General features: G+C 47.7%; 3 protein-coding genes across 7 annotated transcripts; 1 reads left to right on the forward strand and 2 right to left on the reverse strand.

Moving 5' to 3' along the window:
* Positions 1-616: 616 nt before the first annotated feature.
* LOC117581124 (DM7 family protein GG17591) lies at positions 617-2,620 on the reverse strand. The gene is made up of 2 exons (XM_034268049.1): positions 2,309-2,620; positions 617-2,148 (listed from the first exon to the last, which is right to left on the reverse strand). The coding sequence occupies exons 1-2, from the start codon at positions 2,343-2,345 to the stop codon at positions 665-667; spliced, it is 1,521 nt and encodes a 506-aa protein (XP_034123940.1). The 5' UTR covers positions 2,346-2,620; the 3' UTR covers positions 617-664.
* A 24-nt stretch (positions 2,621-2,644) lies between these two features.
* Positions 2,645-3,581, forward strand: LOC117581150 (nuclear transcription factor Y subunit beta). The gene has a single exon (XM_034268082.1). It carries the CDS (start codon positions 2,731-2,733, stop codon positions 3,466-3,468), a length of 738 nt encoding a protein of 245 aa, XP_034123973.1. The 5' UTR covers positions 2,645-2,730; the 3' UTR covers positions 3,469-3,581.
* A 345-nt stretch (positions 3,582-3,926) lies between these two features.
* On the reverse strand, positions 3,927-14,399 carry LOC117581112 (neuropathy target esterase sws). 5 transcript variants are annotated; one of them, XM_034268018.1, is made up of 12 exons: positions 13,630-14,393; positions 10,813-11,547; positions 9,855-10,747; positions 9,224-9,795; positions 8,740-9,158; positions 8,368-8,643; positions 8,113-8,299; positions 7,019-7,135; positions 6,005-6,121; positions 5,521-5,732; positions 5,110-5,454; positions 3,927-5,040 (listed from the first exon to the last, which is right to left on the reverse strand). In XM_034268018.1, the coding sequence occupies exons 1-12, from the start codon at positions 13,729-13,731 to the stop codon at positions 4,558-4,560; spliced, it is 4,458 nt and encodes a 1,485-aa protein (XP_034123909.1). In that variant the 5' UTR covers positions 13,732-14,393; the 3' UTR covers positions 3,927-4,557. The 5 variants fall into 5 exon arrangements, with proteins under 5 accessions (XP_034123909.1, XP_034123911.1, XP_034123910.1 ...); XM_034268020.1 differs by lacking the exon at positions 7,019-7,135 and having other exon boundaries at positions 13,630-14,394; XM_034268019.1 differs by lacking the exon at positions 6,005-6,121 and having other exon boundaries at positions 13,630-14,392.
* Between the last annotated feature and the right edge of the window lie 1,071 nt (positions 14,400-15,470).

Genomic DNA, 15,470 nt, shown 5'->3' on the forward strand with positions numbered 1-15,470 from the left:
AAATAAGTACCAACTCCACACTCAAAACCCCGAAACCAATCCCCAATCCCCAATCCCAATCCCACTCAATGGTTGACTCATTTGTTTGTGTGTTTTCTGTTTGTTTATTGTTCTCTACACTCCGAAAAATTTGTACTCCTGGGTATGTTGCGCATTGTAAATACAACTAAGCGAAGGATCATTTTGTAAATGTTGACAAAGGGGGCGGAACAGGAGTTCATGCATAGATGCATCTATGTATATCTTTTTTTTTTGCTGTATACACATAATACATATATACATTTATATATATATAGATATCTGCTATATATAATATATAAAATCACAAGTTTTTTCTTTTTGTTTTTTTTCTAGTAGTAGTTGTAGTTGTAGTTACGTAAATCTAGAAATTTCGGTTTGGTTTTTTGGGTCTCAAGAGCGAATCTCGGCGAGATTCCATGCCACACATAGACACGCAAGAAGCACGCAACTCGAAATATGTATCCATTCTGTTTAGCAAAAAAACCAACAACAAAAAAACCCCGAAACAACAAATTTAGAAGAAAACAAAAAATCTTACAAATAAATTGAAAAAAAAAAAAACAAATTTATATATGTATATAAATGAAGGAAATTCGTTTTTTGATTTCGTCGAGAGGTGGTCGGTCGTGTGTTTTGTTCCGTCTTACTTGCGCTCACGGTAGTGAGAGCGGGATGGACGGATACGCCGCTTATGCGCAAAAAACGGATTCAGCCTTGCCTGAATCTTGCCATCGCGTATATCCGCACGAGTGTGCATGATGGCGCGATACTGAACGGAGGCTTTGTTCACATTAAAGTCATCGGGCAAAGATTTTTTACAAATTAATAGCTCGATCAGTTTACGCAGCCCCGTCTCACCCACAGCAATCTCCTTCTCGTTGCCATACAAATTGAATATGACATAAACTAATTCTCTATCGTAGTTCGTAGGTCTCTCGCGTGTTGGAGTCGAGACTGATGGCTTCGATTCTTTGGCATTCGTTGCTGTTGGCTTCGAGCCTGAAGCAATCGCAAGTGATGTTCCATTCGAGCCGGTGCGCTTCAATGCTAGTTCCGAGAGCATTGGCATCGAATGACGTTTTGGCTTTTTCAAAGCGCTGTCTATCTTCGGCTGCTTGGTCTTCCAGCGGCCAAAGAACAAGGGCGGCGAAACCAGGTAGTTGTGCTGAACCGGTGCCTCATGGGGATTCAGGATACCGTGGAACCAAGAGTATGGCAGTGCGCCAGGTGCAAACACACAGCCGACATCAAAGTTTTTGGGCAAATAACGGTGGGGCAGAAAGACAGGCTCTCTGGCGATGATTTCGGGTGGAAACAGTTCCGCGGGCAGGTCGAATTTCGGTCCTGGTGCGTTCATGGCGGCCCTGCATACTTGCGGTACGTGTGGCTGCACCACCGTCGAGATAATGGTCATGGCATATTTCATCATGGCATCAGCTATAGTGGGCAGCACCACCTTCAAGTCGCTGAGATCTGGCACGTAAATGTTGTACTGCGTCGGCAGCGGATTGTCAATGTATTTCTGCATGATGGCTATGGTGTTGGCATCGGCGCCCACAAAGCCCAGGGCCACTTGACAGCGCTTTAGGCGCACACGCGTCTCAGCCGACGGCTTGCCGATGCCGTTGGAGAGCGGCATTTTCAGATTCGTGGCCAGTTGTGGTCGACGGCCGACAAATAGGGCCGGTGTCGGTCCCTTGTGCTGCGGCGGCAGCATGCCGATCGGGTAGTACTTGCGCGGCAGTACGCCGGGTCCACAAACAGCGCCAGCATCGAAGCCCGGCGGCAGTAGCTTCGGCGACAGAAAGGTCATCCGGTTGATGGGTGCGTGGACGGGAAAGCGATCCATCGGCAGATCGAAGCACACGCAAGCCATCTCCTCCTTCAGCAACTTAACGGCTGCCAAATCGTGCGGATACTGCTTCACCGTTAGCTTCATGAACACCAAGCGCTCGGCGCCCGGCGGCACAGCCATGCGCGTTAGATTCGGCACATAACGGAGCTTGGCGCTTGTCAGTTGTGTCATTTTGTGTATGTGTGTGTGCATGTGCTGGCAATGGATCAGCGAGCTCATTTCATTGGTCGTTCCGGGTATTAGCAGGGATAGTTCCTGGTCCAGTTCGAGATCTGCGCATATGAAAAAATTATTCAAAATCACGTTCTTTCCAACAGAACGTTATTTTCTGTGTGTGTGTGTGTGTGTGTGCGTTTTCAGTTGCTTTGGCTGCGTGTGCGTGTGTGTGTGTGAGCGTGCCTTTGTTTGCCTGCAAGTGTAAGCAAGGATTACCTGGTTGCTGGTGCCCCAAGGCACCCGAGCTCGACATTTTGAAAAACAAAAAGAAACTAAAAAGCGAGCAGACTGCGCCTGCGAGTCGATCGCAACAACTTTGGCTTCACTTGCACTTCGCGTGCTCTCCCGGAATGTGCGTTGAACGGGATTTTGTTGATTGTTCTTTTGGGTTTACTAAGCGCTAGTCCTGTGCTCTTGTTTTGTTGCCTGCACGATTGAAACACCAAACTTCCGGGATATTTTGATTGTCATAAAATTGCAACTGTCAACTTGGTGAAGCGATAACTTGTGCTTGTACGTCGATAACGATAGTGTGCCGTCCGGGATTAAAAACACAATCACAGAGAAACATCTGGCAGCTTTGGCAAGTTTTGGAAATTCGTACGGTTCAAGTTGAAATACAATATATTTTTTGGGGTATGGATCCCAGCACAATGTGGCGCCTGCAGGAGGCTTGTCAGCGCAACCTCGTCGAGCGGCAGCGGATCCGCAAACGGCTGCAGCATCTGACGGGCAAGCGCTCCGGGGAACTGCTGTGTAAAGACAAAAACAGACATGGCCAACCCGACGACTGGCCCTGTTTGACGTCATTCGGCATTGCCGATGCACGCGAGAGGATGAGCGCGCCTGCACCTCAGTCGGGCCCGAAACGTGCGCGCCAACGAAAGCTGAAGCATGGCTGCTGTATTCGGGATATAAGAGAAGAGCAGCCGCACCTTGAGCTGCTTGTCGTGGGCCACCAGTTGCCCATGCACCCTTTGCCGATGACAGCGACGCGCTCTCATCACACGAGCGAACACCTGCAGCAGCAACAGCATCAGCAGCAGCAACAACAAAAGCAGGAAGAGCAACAGCCTCAAACCCTCAAACACACACACGCACATGCACGGTCGAAGTCACAGTCACGGAACCAACAGGCAGCATCAAGCGGGAGAGCGAAGGCCGAGCCTCCATACCCGAATGGCTTCGTTTATTTCCTGTCGCGCACTTGCCACCCCCACCAACAGTGCGCCCAGTTCCAGGCACAGGCACTGGCACAGCCACAGCCACAGCCACAGCCGCCGAGACAGAGACTCTCTGAGATGCACGTGAGGAAGCACCACCTTGTTTTGGATGCGCGATTCATGGCGGAACTGCTGGACGAAATACTCTTGTGAAATTGCAACACCATCAATCACCTGTTGCGACACCTCTCCGTCACGCACTTTGTTTAGATCACAAATAAATTCAGATCGGAATTGCCTTCTTACCCCTTTTCTGGTCTCTCTTACTCACTCTCGTTCTTACTCCCACTCTCGCTCGTTCTCTGACTCCGACACTGACTCTCTCTCTTTGTTTTTGTATTTAGCCTTCAAATGCCAGCGGTGGCAGCGTCAGTTACAGCTCCAGCTCCAGCTCCAGCTTTAGGGCCGAGACTTAATCAGCGACTGAGGCAAGCCGGCAACTGAGTCTGGCACTAAGGCACTCAGGCACAGGCCCACGGTTGGGTTTGTTTTTCTTTGAAAGATGAGGCCGGACGCCTGCCACAACGACGCCAACAAAAAATAACAGAAACAGAAACCACGCCGACGCTGCAACACAATCCCAAATAACAGACGACGACTTGTTGATGGCATTGGCATTGTACTTTTTGTTTTGTTTTTAATTTATTTTTTCTTGCAATTTGCAAACTTCCTATTATCAAATAAATGTTTTTTGTTTATAGAAAAATAATAAGAGGCAATAAGTGTGTGTGTCTGTGCGGCTCTATCGAGAAGAAGTATTGAATTGACAGGGATACGTCGTATCCGTAAACATATCTGGATACAGATCGGGTTCAGCTGCAGCTTTCAGCTTCATATGCGACTTGGCGCAATGGTTAACAATTCGGGCACTTTGCCTCAGTAAAAATATTGATATACATATATATATATATTTATATACAAAGATTGTGGACCTGTTGTGCCGCCTCCATTGAAATGGCTTGAACAAGGGATGTGGGACAGGAATCCGAATCGGAATGGGGATGGGGATGGGGATGGTGGGTAGTGAAAGGGAGGAGATTGGTTGGTACACACGTACGCTAAGCTAAGCCTAAGTCTTGGTTGCTACAAAACCTAGAGGTTAACAAATTCCTTGTCTATTCTGTTTTGTTTTTTGTTGGTTTGTTTCGTTGGAGATTGATTGGGTGGTTAACAGCATGTGGAGGGGAGGCGCTTGCTTGCTGTTTGCTGTTTTAAACATGGCCTTGATTGTGTTGACTATAGCTAGTTTTTGGTTTCGTTATTCGCATCGCTGTGGCTCTCCTTTTCCTGATCCTTTTCCTTGACCGCTGCACTACTCTCCTCATCCCTTTCGTTGTCTTTATACACTTCACTTTTGTCCATCTCCTCGTCGTCTTCTGTGTATATCAGCGAGGTCTGTACGGGTACGCCAGTCTCCTCCCCATTGTCATCCGCCTCGACCAGTCTACCCTTTAGATTTAGTTCCTTCTCCCGCTCCAGATCCTGCTCGCGCGCTAGCTCCTGTTTCTGCTCGCGCTTAATTTCCCATTCGTGCCTAGCCTCTTCCCTTGAGTGCTTGCGCCGCAGCATGTGTGCCTTGCTCTGCAGTGGCGGTGTGACCTGCGTGGACGTGTCCTTATTGCGCTCCATTTTCAATTCCATCTCCACATCGGAGTCCATGTCCATTTCAGTCTCAGAAAATGACAACGAGTTGCCGGCACGCGGTACCTGATAGCGTCGCATATCCTACATCCAATAAAAACAGAGAATTAGTTGCAATTGTACCATGGAAATCATTTTTAGGGTGCGGCCTACCGTGTTCAGTGTTGTTGGCTCCGATATGTAACCATCAAAATCTTCATCTTCGCTGAATAGATCCGCTGCGTTCACGCCATAGGTCTCCGGCAGCCGGCACACGATCTGCGCCAAATCGATGAACGTGTACTCGTTGAGTGAGGCATGATTGCTGCGTCTGGGCGGCTCCTTGTTGAACCACTGATTGAATCTGCCCAACCGTCCCGCCTTCGCCATAGCCTCAAAGTAGTTCTTGCCAAACACATAGCCCACGTCCCGGATCTCATCGAAGCTGCCAAACGCAAGGGTCTTGTACTTGTCGATGGGCGGTCGAATGTATTCACAGTAATCCGAGTTCTTTACCTCCTGAAAGGGCAATTCAATTAATACAGTTATAATCCGAGTCGGATGAGGGGGGGGACAAGTACGCACCTCCAATTGTCGAACGCACGAAACGTAGGCAAGCCGCGATTGAATGTCGGGCAGATCGGGCACCTTTACGGGCGATGTGAAAGGATTCCATTTCTTATAGAGCAGCCACCAGCCGCTTAGATCGTCCCCGTAGTTGGTCAAATCAGTATCATCCTGGGAGCCTACATCGATGGCGATTGTGTGAGCGGCGCCCAGATTGTGCATCACATCAGCTACAGTCGAAACAGAAGGTTTGTGTGTGTGTGTTTTGTGTATGTGCAATGGATATGGTAATGTGTTGGTTAGTCGTTAGAGTGTTCAACTAGCGGTACATGGTAGCCATTGATACTCGAGCATCTCGAGCACTGGGACACACTCCCAGCCAACCCAAGCTGCTCGAGCCGGGCAGGCTACAACTCATCTGAAATAACGGAGTCGCGGAATGCGCGGTTGCTATTGCGGCGCAGAGTGTTGGACACATAGGTGTGTATGGATGCTGGTTTACCTGGCACATTGTTTGTGTAGCAGCCATCGAGGAGGAGATGGCCGTCGCGGTAATCACAGAAAGGCGGAAAGACACCAGCGATGGACATGCTGGCACGGCAGTAGCGCCACAGGTGACCTGCCGCAGCCGGACAACAAATGAATGAGCGGGCACACCAGACACACACACACAAACACACACAACAGACAAGCAACACAGTGGCAGTCGGGCACATTGGGTGTGTGTTGTGTGGTGGACACGGACGCAGGTGGTGACATTTTTGTGATTGTGTAATTCGGTGTGGGTGGAGAGAGAGAAATATATAGAGAGAGAGAGAGAGAAATATATAGACAGGATTTAATTGCCGCTGTTTGGTGATTTCAAAGAATGTCACTCTTTGTGCTAACTACAAAGGAAAAATAGTCGCCAAGTCAATAAATTTGAAACTAAGATTGTTTACGCATACCACAAATTAAAATATAGTTTTTGTACATAATCAACGGAAGAGAACAGAAGAAAGAAAACACGATAGAACTTTTGTGCGCACTCAACTCTGCATCTGTGTAGGTGTGTTTGTTTGTTTTGGTTTGTGTTTATTATTCGTATGTTGTGTTATGAGAGTGACAGGGACGGGAACAGGGACAGTGGTGGTGGTGGTGCGCATTCACCGTTATATTAAGCACACAGCGCAACTATCGATCAATGCGAGGACAATAAAAAACAGGGCTGCCAGTACAACGAATTTTGTTGCTAAAAACTCAAAAAACACAAGAGGAAAAAAACACAAGAACAACTAGAACAGCATCAGCTTGGGATAGATCACATATTTATCAGAGGTAGGGTATGGGCGGGACATGGACGAAGCTTAGGGTAGGGGTAGGGCTATTATGTATATCCAACACTCTGCGCACGCTCTAAATTGAGAATCGAGAATTTAAAAAAATAGATTAACGATTCGTTCGGTATTTACAATTAGTTTAGTTTTTGTTTTTTTTTTTTGGTTTGAGATATAAATGCATTCTAATTGCTATTTACCTGGCAAGTTATTTACATAGCCGCCATCCAGTAGCAGGTGCCCATCTTTGGGGTCGCAGAGGGGCGGCATGTAGCCGCTAAGCGACATGGAGGAGCGTACATAGCGCCACAGAGATCCTGCATTTGATTGATTGATTGGACGGTTGGTTGGTTTGTTGGTTGGTTGTAGGCAAGAAGGCAGTTTTTGGTTTGTTTGTTGTTGATTAACGGCATGCCAGCAATGAGATTAGGTATGAGTGTTTCGAGGTGCGTTTGTGTGGGAAGAGAACAAAAATAGAGAGATAGTTTGAGAGAGAAACAGCGTTGAGCGAAAGATTTGGTTTTGATTTTTTTTGTGGGAGATGTTGTGGTGGGTAATGATGAACTGGCTGGCTTTGTAGTATCAACAGACTAGCAATAGAAGCTAGAAATATTCATCGAAATTAGCTTTTGGCAACTGTCAACCCTAGCACACAAAACGGCGAAAAACAAGACAAGGTAATAAGTAGCAGCATTAACGGTAACAACAGCAACAACAACAACAACAACAACAACAACAATGATGAAAAGGGATGTCCATGCCTGTCTGTGAATCCATGTGAAATATGTCTACCCACAACTGCACACCTACCGAGGACGGAGGGTTAAAGCCTCTAATTTGCGTTTGGAGGGGAGGACCCTTAATGAGGCTGGGTGTGCGTGTACATGTGTGTGTGTGTTGGTTGTGAGAGTTTGGTTGTGGGTGTGTGCGTGTGCGTGTGCTGCGTCTTGCACTCTCAGTTCTAAGTAAAAGGTATACGAACAAACGGTAAACGTAGCCTTACCGTTATGTTCGTACACCTTGGCACTCTAAGACTACAAAAGATAGACAGAGAGAGAGAGGGATAAAGAGAACAATCAAGAGCTACCGAAGGTAAAGCAACAAACAATAACAGAGTTACATACGAAATAGACATAGCCAGAAAAAAACATAAAATGCATATAAGCAAAATGAATACTAAAATAAAAGACAAATTTAAGTAGAAGAAGGAGCACTAGCAACAAAAAAAAGCAGAGAGAGAAAGCAGAGAGATCGTGAGAGACAGACAGGTGCACTGTCTGCCCTGCCCACTCACCGTTGGTGTGGATGCGATGGCAACTGGCGGTGATATCCGTTGTGAGGGTGAAGTAGGGTATCCACAGATCTTCAATATTCACATCACCGAAGGTATCATGGATGGTCTTATTGAACTCCCGCCCGGAGAACATCGATGTTAGGGGATAGGTTAGATCCAAGAGTTGTAGGAACCATTTGGTCATTTTCTGAAACGAAGATACAAAGATAAATGTTGAATCAATTTAGTGTGTGCATGGGAAATCATGCAACATACCTTTGACCACTCTCGCGCCTTCTGGGTGACCGTGGTAATGTTACGCTCCGAGCACCAGAGTGCACCCATTAGCGCACCAATGCTGACGCCTCCGACCATATCGATTGGTATGCCCGCCTCCTGTATGGCCTTCAGCATGCCAATATGAGCAGCACCACGTGCCCCACCGCCGCCCAAAACGAGACCAATCGAATTGCCCGTCAGCCAGCGGGCCAGGCGCGAGAAATCGGAATGCATATTCGGTTCGGACAGCAACACACGACTGTAGAGATCATTCTAACGAGTAGCAAACGAGAGAGAGAGAGAGAGAGTAGTTCAGCTAATATCCTATATCCACCCTACCCTAAATTGACTTGCGGGCTTTCCACTTACGATGCGGTATTGACTTTTGCGCGTAAAGATGCGCTTCACACAGAGCACATGATGATGGTTGGTCACCCATGGACGGGCGTTTAGCCAGCTGAGCGTATTGGCCGGCTTCGAGGAGGTCGCCTCCGAGTAGAGCAGGACCAGTTCCTTTTGCGTGCGCAACGCCAGGCGATCGATTTCGCGCTCAAACTTTCCCACCGCATGAGAATGATCGCCCAGGCCCACAATGAGGACGACATCCGCTTGGCGCATACACCGTTGGGTCCATGGACTCAGCGCATTGTCGGACTGATAGAGGGTGATTATGTTGCGATCCTCCTGCTGGGCCAGCCACGAGGTCAGTCGGTATTCGTTCGCCGCCTCGAATATATTCGAACCCAGCTGCTTGCGCGCCAGGTCCGAGGTTAGACGCAGGACAGGACCTGCCACGCCAAAAAGAGAGCAAGATAATTAGCATTGGGATTTTGGGTGTGCACTGATGACCCACCGATGGCACACAGTGAATGGTAGAGCTCATAGGTGAATGGTGTCAGCGGCACATCGTCTGTGATGGGCACCAGGGCCACCGTGGAGTATTTGTGCGTGACGGGGTTGGCCTCGACGGGTGCCCCAGGCGCCCCAGCTTTGGGGCGTGTCTGCATCGAGCCGAGAAAGCGATGGCTAAGGAAGCTGATCAGCTTGGTCACCACAATCGGGTAGCGCAGCTTGATAGCATTGAAGAGACCCTCCGGGAGTTTGGCCAATTCCGAGTCACGCACCGCCATCACTGTGGTGGTGCGCGAGGTTTCGGTAATCATCTCAACAATGCCCACAAGATCACCCTTGCCGTACTCGCCAGCGATCTCCTTCTTGCCGCCAGGATGCGTAACCACAGAACGCATGCGTCCACTGAGCACAATATAAGTGCTGTCGCTGCTCTCATCCTGCCGATACAACGCCCGTCCGGACTCAAGAAATATCCAGTCCAGAGCATAATCGCATTGGCGCACCAGCGGCGACAGACGCCGCACCACCCCATTGCCCAGATCCAGCACAATGCGCGGACGCTGACGCATAATTCTACAAGACAAAAGTTGAAAGCAAGTGAACACAGAGGCGGAGGAGGCGTTTATACTAACTGGTATATGGCGGCACGTCTGATGAATGCCACGCGACTGTTATTACGCGAACGAATTGTGTACGCACTGGCCTCACCCGTGAGCATGGCCAGGCCGCCCACTATCTCCCCGGGATGCACATGATGGATGAGCATATCCGTTTTATCCTGCTTGCCGCGCGTCGCATCGGCATTGCCCTGATAGACGGCCAGTGTGCCGGTCATCACATACCACACGCACACATCGTCCGCATTGCCCTCAGTGATGAGGGTGACATTCGCCTCAAATTCCTGCACCTCCACAAAGGGATCTATGATGTGGGCATCCGTTTCGGGCAGGCCCAGCTCCTTGCGCAAACTCTCCACCGCCGATGCCCGGACCAGACGCATATCTATGGACGGCACTGGACCCACCTCGGGCTGTTCCAGATGCGCTGTGGAGCCGCGACGATTGGCCAGATTACCGTCCGACTCACGATGGTGATACAAAAATTCGCTATTCAGCATAAGGCCATTCATGTCGCCATAGAGCGTGTTCACTGTGTCGCCAGCCAGATCTAGATTTGCTATGCCCGGATTCGGATTGGACAGCGTGTGCTGCTCGTCCTGTGAGTGACGCGACAGGGAGCTGTATGGCCTTGGCAGTGCCGTATTGATGGCTGCACCCACGACAGACGCGGCCGCTGCCGTTGCCGATGCCGATCCTGTGGCGTTAGACTGTCGCGATGTTTGTGAACAGCAACCGGTGGGCGCCTGACTGCTGCCCTTGAAGCGCATATGGTTCTGGACGAGCTCCGCATTGAGGCCGAGGTAATTGCGCAGTGCCGTAAACAGCACACGCTGCAGTCGTATCATTATCACCTGAATCACACGGATCATCACATCCGGACTGTCCTGGAACACTTCCTGGAAAGCCTGCAAAAGTGAGGGCGTGTGTCAGTCATTTATGGCAAATTTTAGGGTGGGGTTCAAAGTCTTACCGCCATGGGCAGTCGAATGACTGCCGATTTCTCCATTGCCTTGGCCGTCACCGTCTTGTAGTAGCTGGGATGACCAGAGAGGACATCAACAAAGCTGAGCAGCGACGTCACCGACTCGCCCTTGCGGACTGTCTTGAGGGAGAGCGTGCTGCCGTCAGCATTCATGATGTACACATTGATCAGGCCCGACTGCACAATGTAGACGCTGTCGTCCGGGTCGGTGATCTTGAACAGATAGTCACCGGCCATCAGCTCCAGCAGTTGGGTGTGCTTGCACAAGCGCAGAAAGATTGGCTTCTCGAAGTGTCCAAAGATGCGAATGCTCTGCAGCATGTAGAGGGCATCTGGGGGCACTCGATCGCAGCCCTCCATGGTCTCCTCCAGGTACTCCGCCGGCGGCTCCACGGTGCGCACCTCCAGCGGCATATTGTCGCGACGCAGCTGAAGGATGCGGCGTGCGAATCGCATCACCGCTCGCCGCTTGTAGCCCTTGCCATTGCTGTACATCTGCCCGCTGACGTTCTTCATCTTGCGCAGCATGCGCCTGCCGTAGAACAGCATCTTGTCTCGCTTGCGAAAGCGTGGTCCGCGCATATCCCCGCTCAAGGATTGGGGAATCTCACTCTTCGCGCTGGCAGTCTGATGGCGCAGCCGCAATCGTGTAACATACTTGAAGTACACGAACCAGCCAAGGAACACGACGCCGAGCACGACAAGGGCGCAGTACAGGTACATCTGCAAGTGGAAATACAATGGGAAAACAATCAGAGGGGGCGGTGGATCAGCTACATCAAATTATTCGTGTGGGAATTGGGTTACCTGTAAGGGTTTTAATACTATTTTTTTTGTTCTCTTAACGCGAGCTTTTATTTGCAGAAAATCGTTTAAGGAAGTAATATTTGTATATAGATTTGATGTGTGGAAACGTTCAATTTTCTTAACTTGGCTTGGCTTTTACGGTGCGTTTAAACTTAAAAGTGCGTTTTTTTATGTCGGAATCTATGAACTAGTTTCGAGTTCGAACGAAGCAAAGAGCGCAGTACCCAACAGCTGTTTTCTGTTTTTATGTGGCCCAAGGCGGCTATAAATATAAGGTGATGCATTCTCCTACTTTTTTGGGCAAAACTAATCATGTCATAACGCTGGGTGGTTATTTCCCCTCTCTTTCACTATTTCACAGCTGTTTTTGCAGTTGTATTTGCAATTGCGCGGGAAGAATAAGCTGCGAAAAGAGAGCGCGCTGCGGGTGTACGCCACCTTGTACAACATTGAGAGAGAGTGGAAGAAACCGAACGACCTGCGTTACCTTTTTGCTTCTTCATTTTGCTGTAAGTTTCTATTTTTCTTACTCCACTCGTTCGTGAGCCGCCGCAATTGTTGTTGTAATCTTTTCTTGTTGCTTTGATTGTAAATGAATTTTGACATTGAATGTCGCCGCGTTGTTGCCTGCTTGCCAGCCGACACTTGTTTTGGTCGCTTATTGCTTTGCTTTGCTCTCTTTTCTTTTTACTGTCCACCGTTTCCGCATTTTGTATACAACCGAGTACATGATGATTTATTTATATGATATACGAGAGAGCATGTCCGATTAAACGGTAATAGTAGCCGTTGCCTGCAATTATTAATGCCGAGTATGAATGACGACGGGCGACTGTTGTTTGTTTTTTTTTAGCCTAGCGCTTATTCCGATAACAGGTTTACTGTGAATTCTAACTGGAATAAACACAAATATGATCTATTCAGGCTGATTGCAGGGAATCGCAATTGCGGTTGGAATGTTTACGATTGCAAGACGGGAACTGGGTTGGATTCGGTATCCCAGTGGATATCTGAAATTTGAGTGGATTGGAAGAATCGCATTTGACCATTGGAATGGGATGAGATTGCTGGAATTCAAGTGGAATAACCAACGGATGATATCTATCGTAGACAGATCTAATGGGTTGGGGCTGGATTTGATTGGATTGGATTAGATCAGGGCTCGGCACCCATACAATTAACGAGCCGTTTTTGCGTTTGTGAGCGGCAGCGCAGCAGCAGCGCCTTGTCCTATACCCTTTGGATAGGACCGTTCCGAGCCCTGGATTAGATTGATTGACTGGCCTGGCCTGGCCTGGCCTGGCAACAAGAGTTACCGCTGACTGTGACTACAGCTAGCACCGCCACATGGCTGGCTTTACCGTCACGAGGCGGCTAAATTGATTCGGCCCCAAGGGGTTAATTGAATTATTGAAAACTGATTTGGGTGCTGCCGCGCGCGCCCTCACCCCACTGAAAGGTGCTTCTGATTAGGCAAAACGCAAAAGCTTGCCATTCACACACATCCGCACCCGCACCCCTGTTGATACTTAATCAGCAAAGCGACGACGTCTTCGGGGTCATATTTGGTATTATCATTATCATTGCGGGTTTTCTGAATATCATTTTAAGTGGTGGGACTGTGATTTATGTAAGTCGAGCAGCGAAAACCCTTATTCCAATGCTGGAAAACAGCCAGCTGAACACGGAAGTGCCTTGAAAGAGAGGGAAATAGAAGCAGCAACAGGAAGCAAGATCCAAATGCACACACGTTTACTGTTCTTTCTATCGCCCTCTCGCTCTTGAAATCTTTGTTTGTGCTTATCATAAGCACAGACACGAACCGAACCAGCTGCAGCTGATTAATAATGCGCTCGCGAGCGTCTACACACCCCCCTCTGCGAGCACCCTTTTCTCCAATCCAAATCAAAATTTGTTTTTCTCCCGCACACATACATACACTCCCTTTGGAGTGGGGGCCAAACAAAGAAGGGAGACAGAGAAAGAGCACTTACTTACCGTCACTTTGAGCTGTTGGGTGATGTAGTCCCACCAGGGATCCGATAAGAATATGTCGTACATGTTTGTGCCACTCGCACGCAACAGTTCCAGGACATCCATTTCTGTCGGCGACGATATTTGTGTGTGCGTCCTGGCCAGCCCAGTCCTTCGATTGGTTCTGGCCGCGGCCTCGCCCGCAGCTATTCGATTTTTGTTGCTGTTGTTTGTCTAGTCGGTTCACTTGTTCATAGTATAACCGTACTCTTGACTTGATTTTCTATTGTGAACGCGGAAATTTTCAATGCTCCAAGAATACCCCTGCCACACAAACAACAGTTAGTGGTTGGGCGCGGGGGAGTCTGATTTGGGGGGGTGAACGGAACAAATCTCGGCGTTTTGTTGTTCCTGCTGATCTCTCTCTCCCACCTCCACGACGACGACGACGAAAAAAGCCACGGCCACCCCCCTCTCTATCACTCTAGTTGGTTGATGGTTTGTTGTTTGTGCAATTATTGTAATGCACGCGCCTCTCTCTCGCTATTCACGCACCACACCACACACACTCAAACACTGCGTCACCCACACCAATAAGAATTTCCGATTTGTTACGAGAATCCGAAATCATACGGTCAAATTTGTTGTTTCTTTTTTCCACTCGGGCTCGCACGTAATGTAATTATGGAAAACGCACGTCCCTATAACTCAATATGTGCAGACTTTTGGGTGGGGGCAGTCTCTTTATTTACTGAGTTTAACTTGACGTTTAATAAATATAAATATAAACTAAAAAAGACAGTGTGGCCTCGGAGTTATCGATAAAAATGTTTTGTCTGACCCTCAGAAATATACCGAAATATATTCCTGCACTAAATTAATGATCGTTTGCCATCATCAAAATCTCAACTTGTTCGACTATGTCGAAAAGGAGGCATGCAAAAAAGTAGATTGCGGAGGTTTTCCACACTGCAGCTCCCACCGGTTCGTGGAAAAAATACGGCGAAACTTGTCAAAAAATGTACACATTTCCTCGCTAGGTGTCTCTGTTGATAATTACATAAATGTGTCGTTAATATGTAGCATATGCGGATTGACCAAATAAGTAAGAACATGCAATTTCCCGATTCAATCGACTTCGATGTTCCTTTTAATTGTATTAGCAGGCTGAAGCTTTCTACCCTGAAACTATAATTTTATCCGATTGATAATTCAATTGTCCATAAAATTGGCTAGTTTCCTGGACTCCTTTTTATTAGATTGTTGACAAAATTAGGTTCAAACTTAAAGGTCAGAAACAAATAAAGCCTAAAACGTAAGTATGAATGTAACGTTACGTATTTGACCACTTGTTGCGTGTTAACAAGTGGTTAGGGTATTTTTCATAATCTATTTTCATTAAATAATCTTAAAATTCCCTTTTAATAAACTAACTTAAAGCATTGAACAATGAGTCTATTCTATTCTATCCACAATCGGTAAAATTCCGTTGAAATAGCTTTACAGCAGAGACTGACTAGAGTTTGGATTGATTGGAGAATGAGAACTAAAATTATATCCTCAATTCTATAAAATGATTTTCCCAAGAGTATCAGAATGTTGCTCATTCCGTGCTTATGTTGCGGAACAGTGCTGCCCACTTATCGATAATCGATATCCATTGCTGTCACATACAAAGGAATCGTAGAGCAGATTGACACAATTTTTCTATTTTTACACAGCTTTAGATATGAAGAATCCATTTATTTTCACTCTACCTATCGATGCACATTTTAATTGTTTCCCGGTTCGGTTTGCGTTTGTTATTAGAGTACAGAAAAAGAACACCATATTAAATATATCCTTGAATTAACTTTAAGTTTTCA

This window comes from Drosophila guanche, unplaced genomic scaffold (genome assembly GCF_900245975.1).
Source record: "Drosophila guanche unplaced genomic scaffold, DGUA_6, whole genome shotgun sequence".
NCBI lineage: Eukaryota > Metazoa > Arthropoda > Insecta > Diptera > Drosophilidae > Drosophila > Drosophila guanche.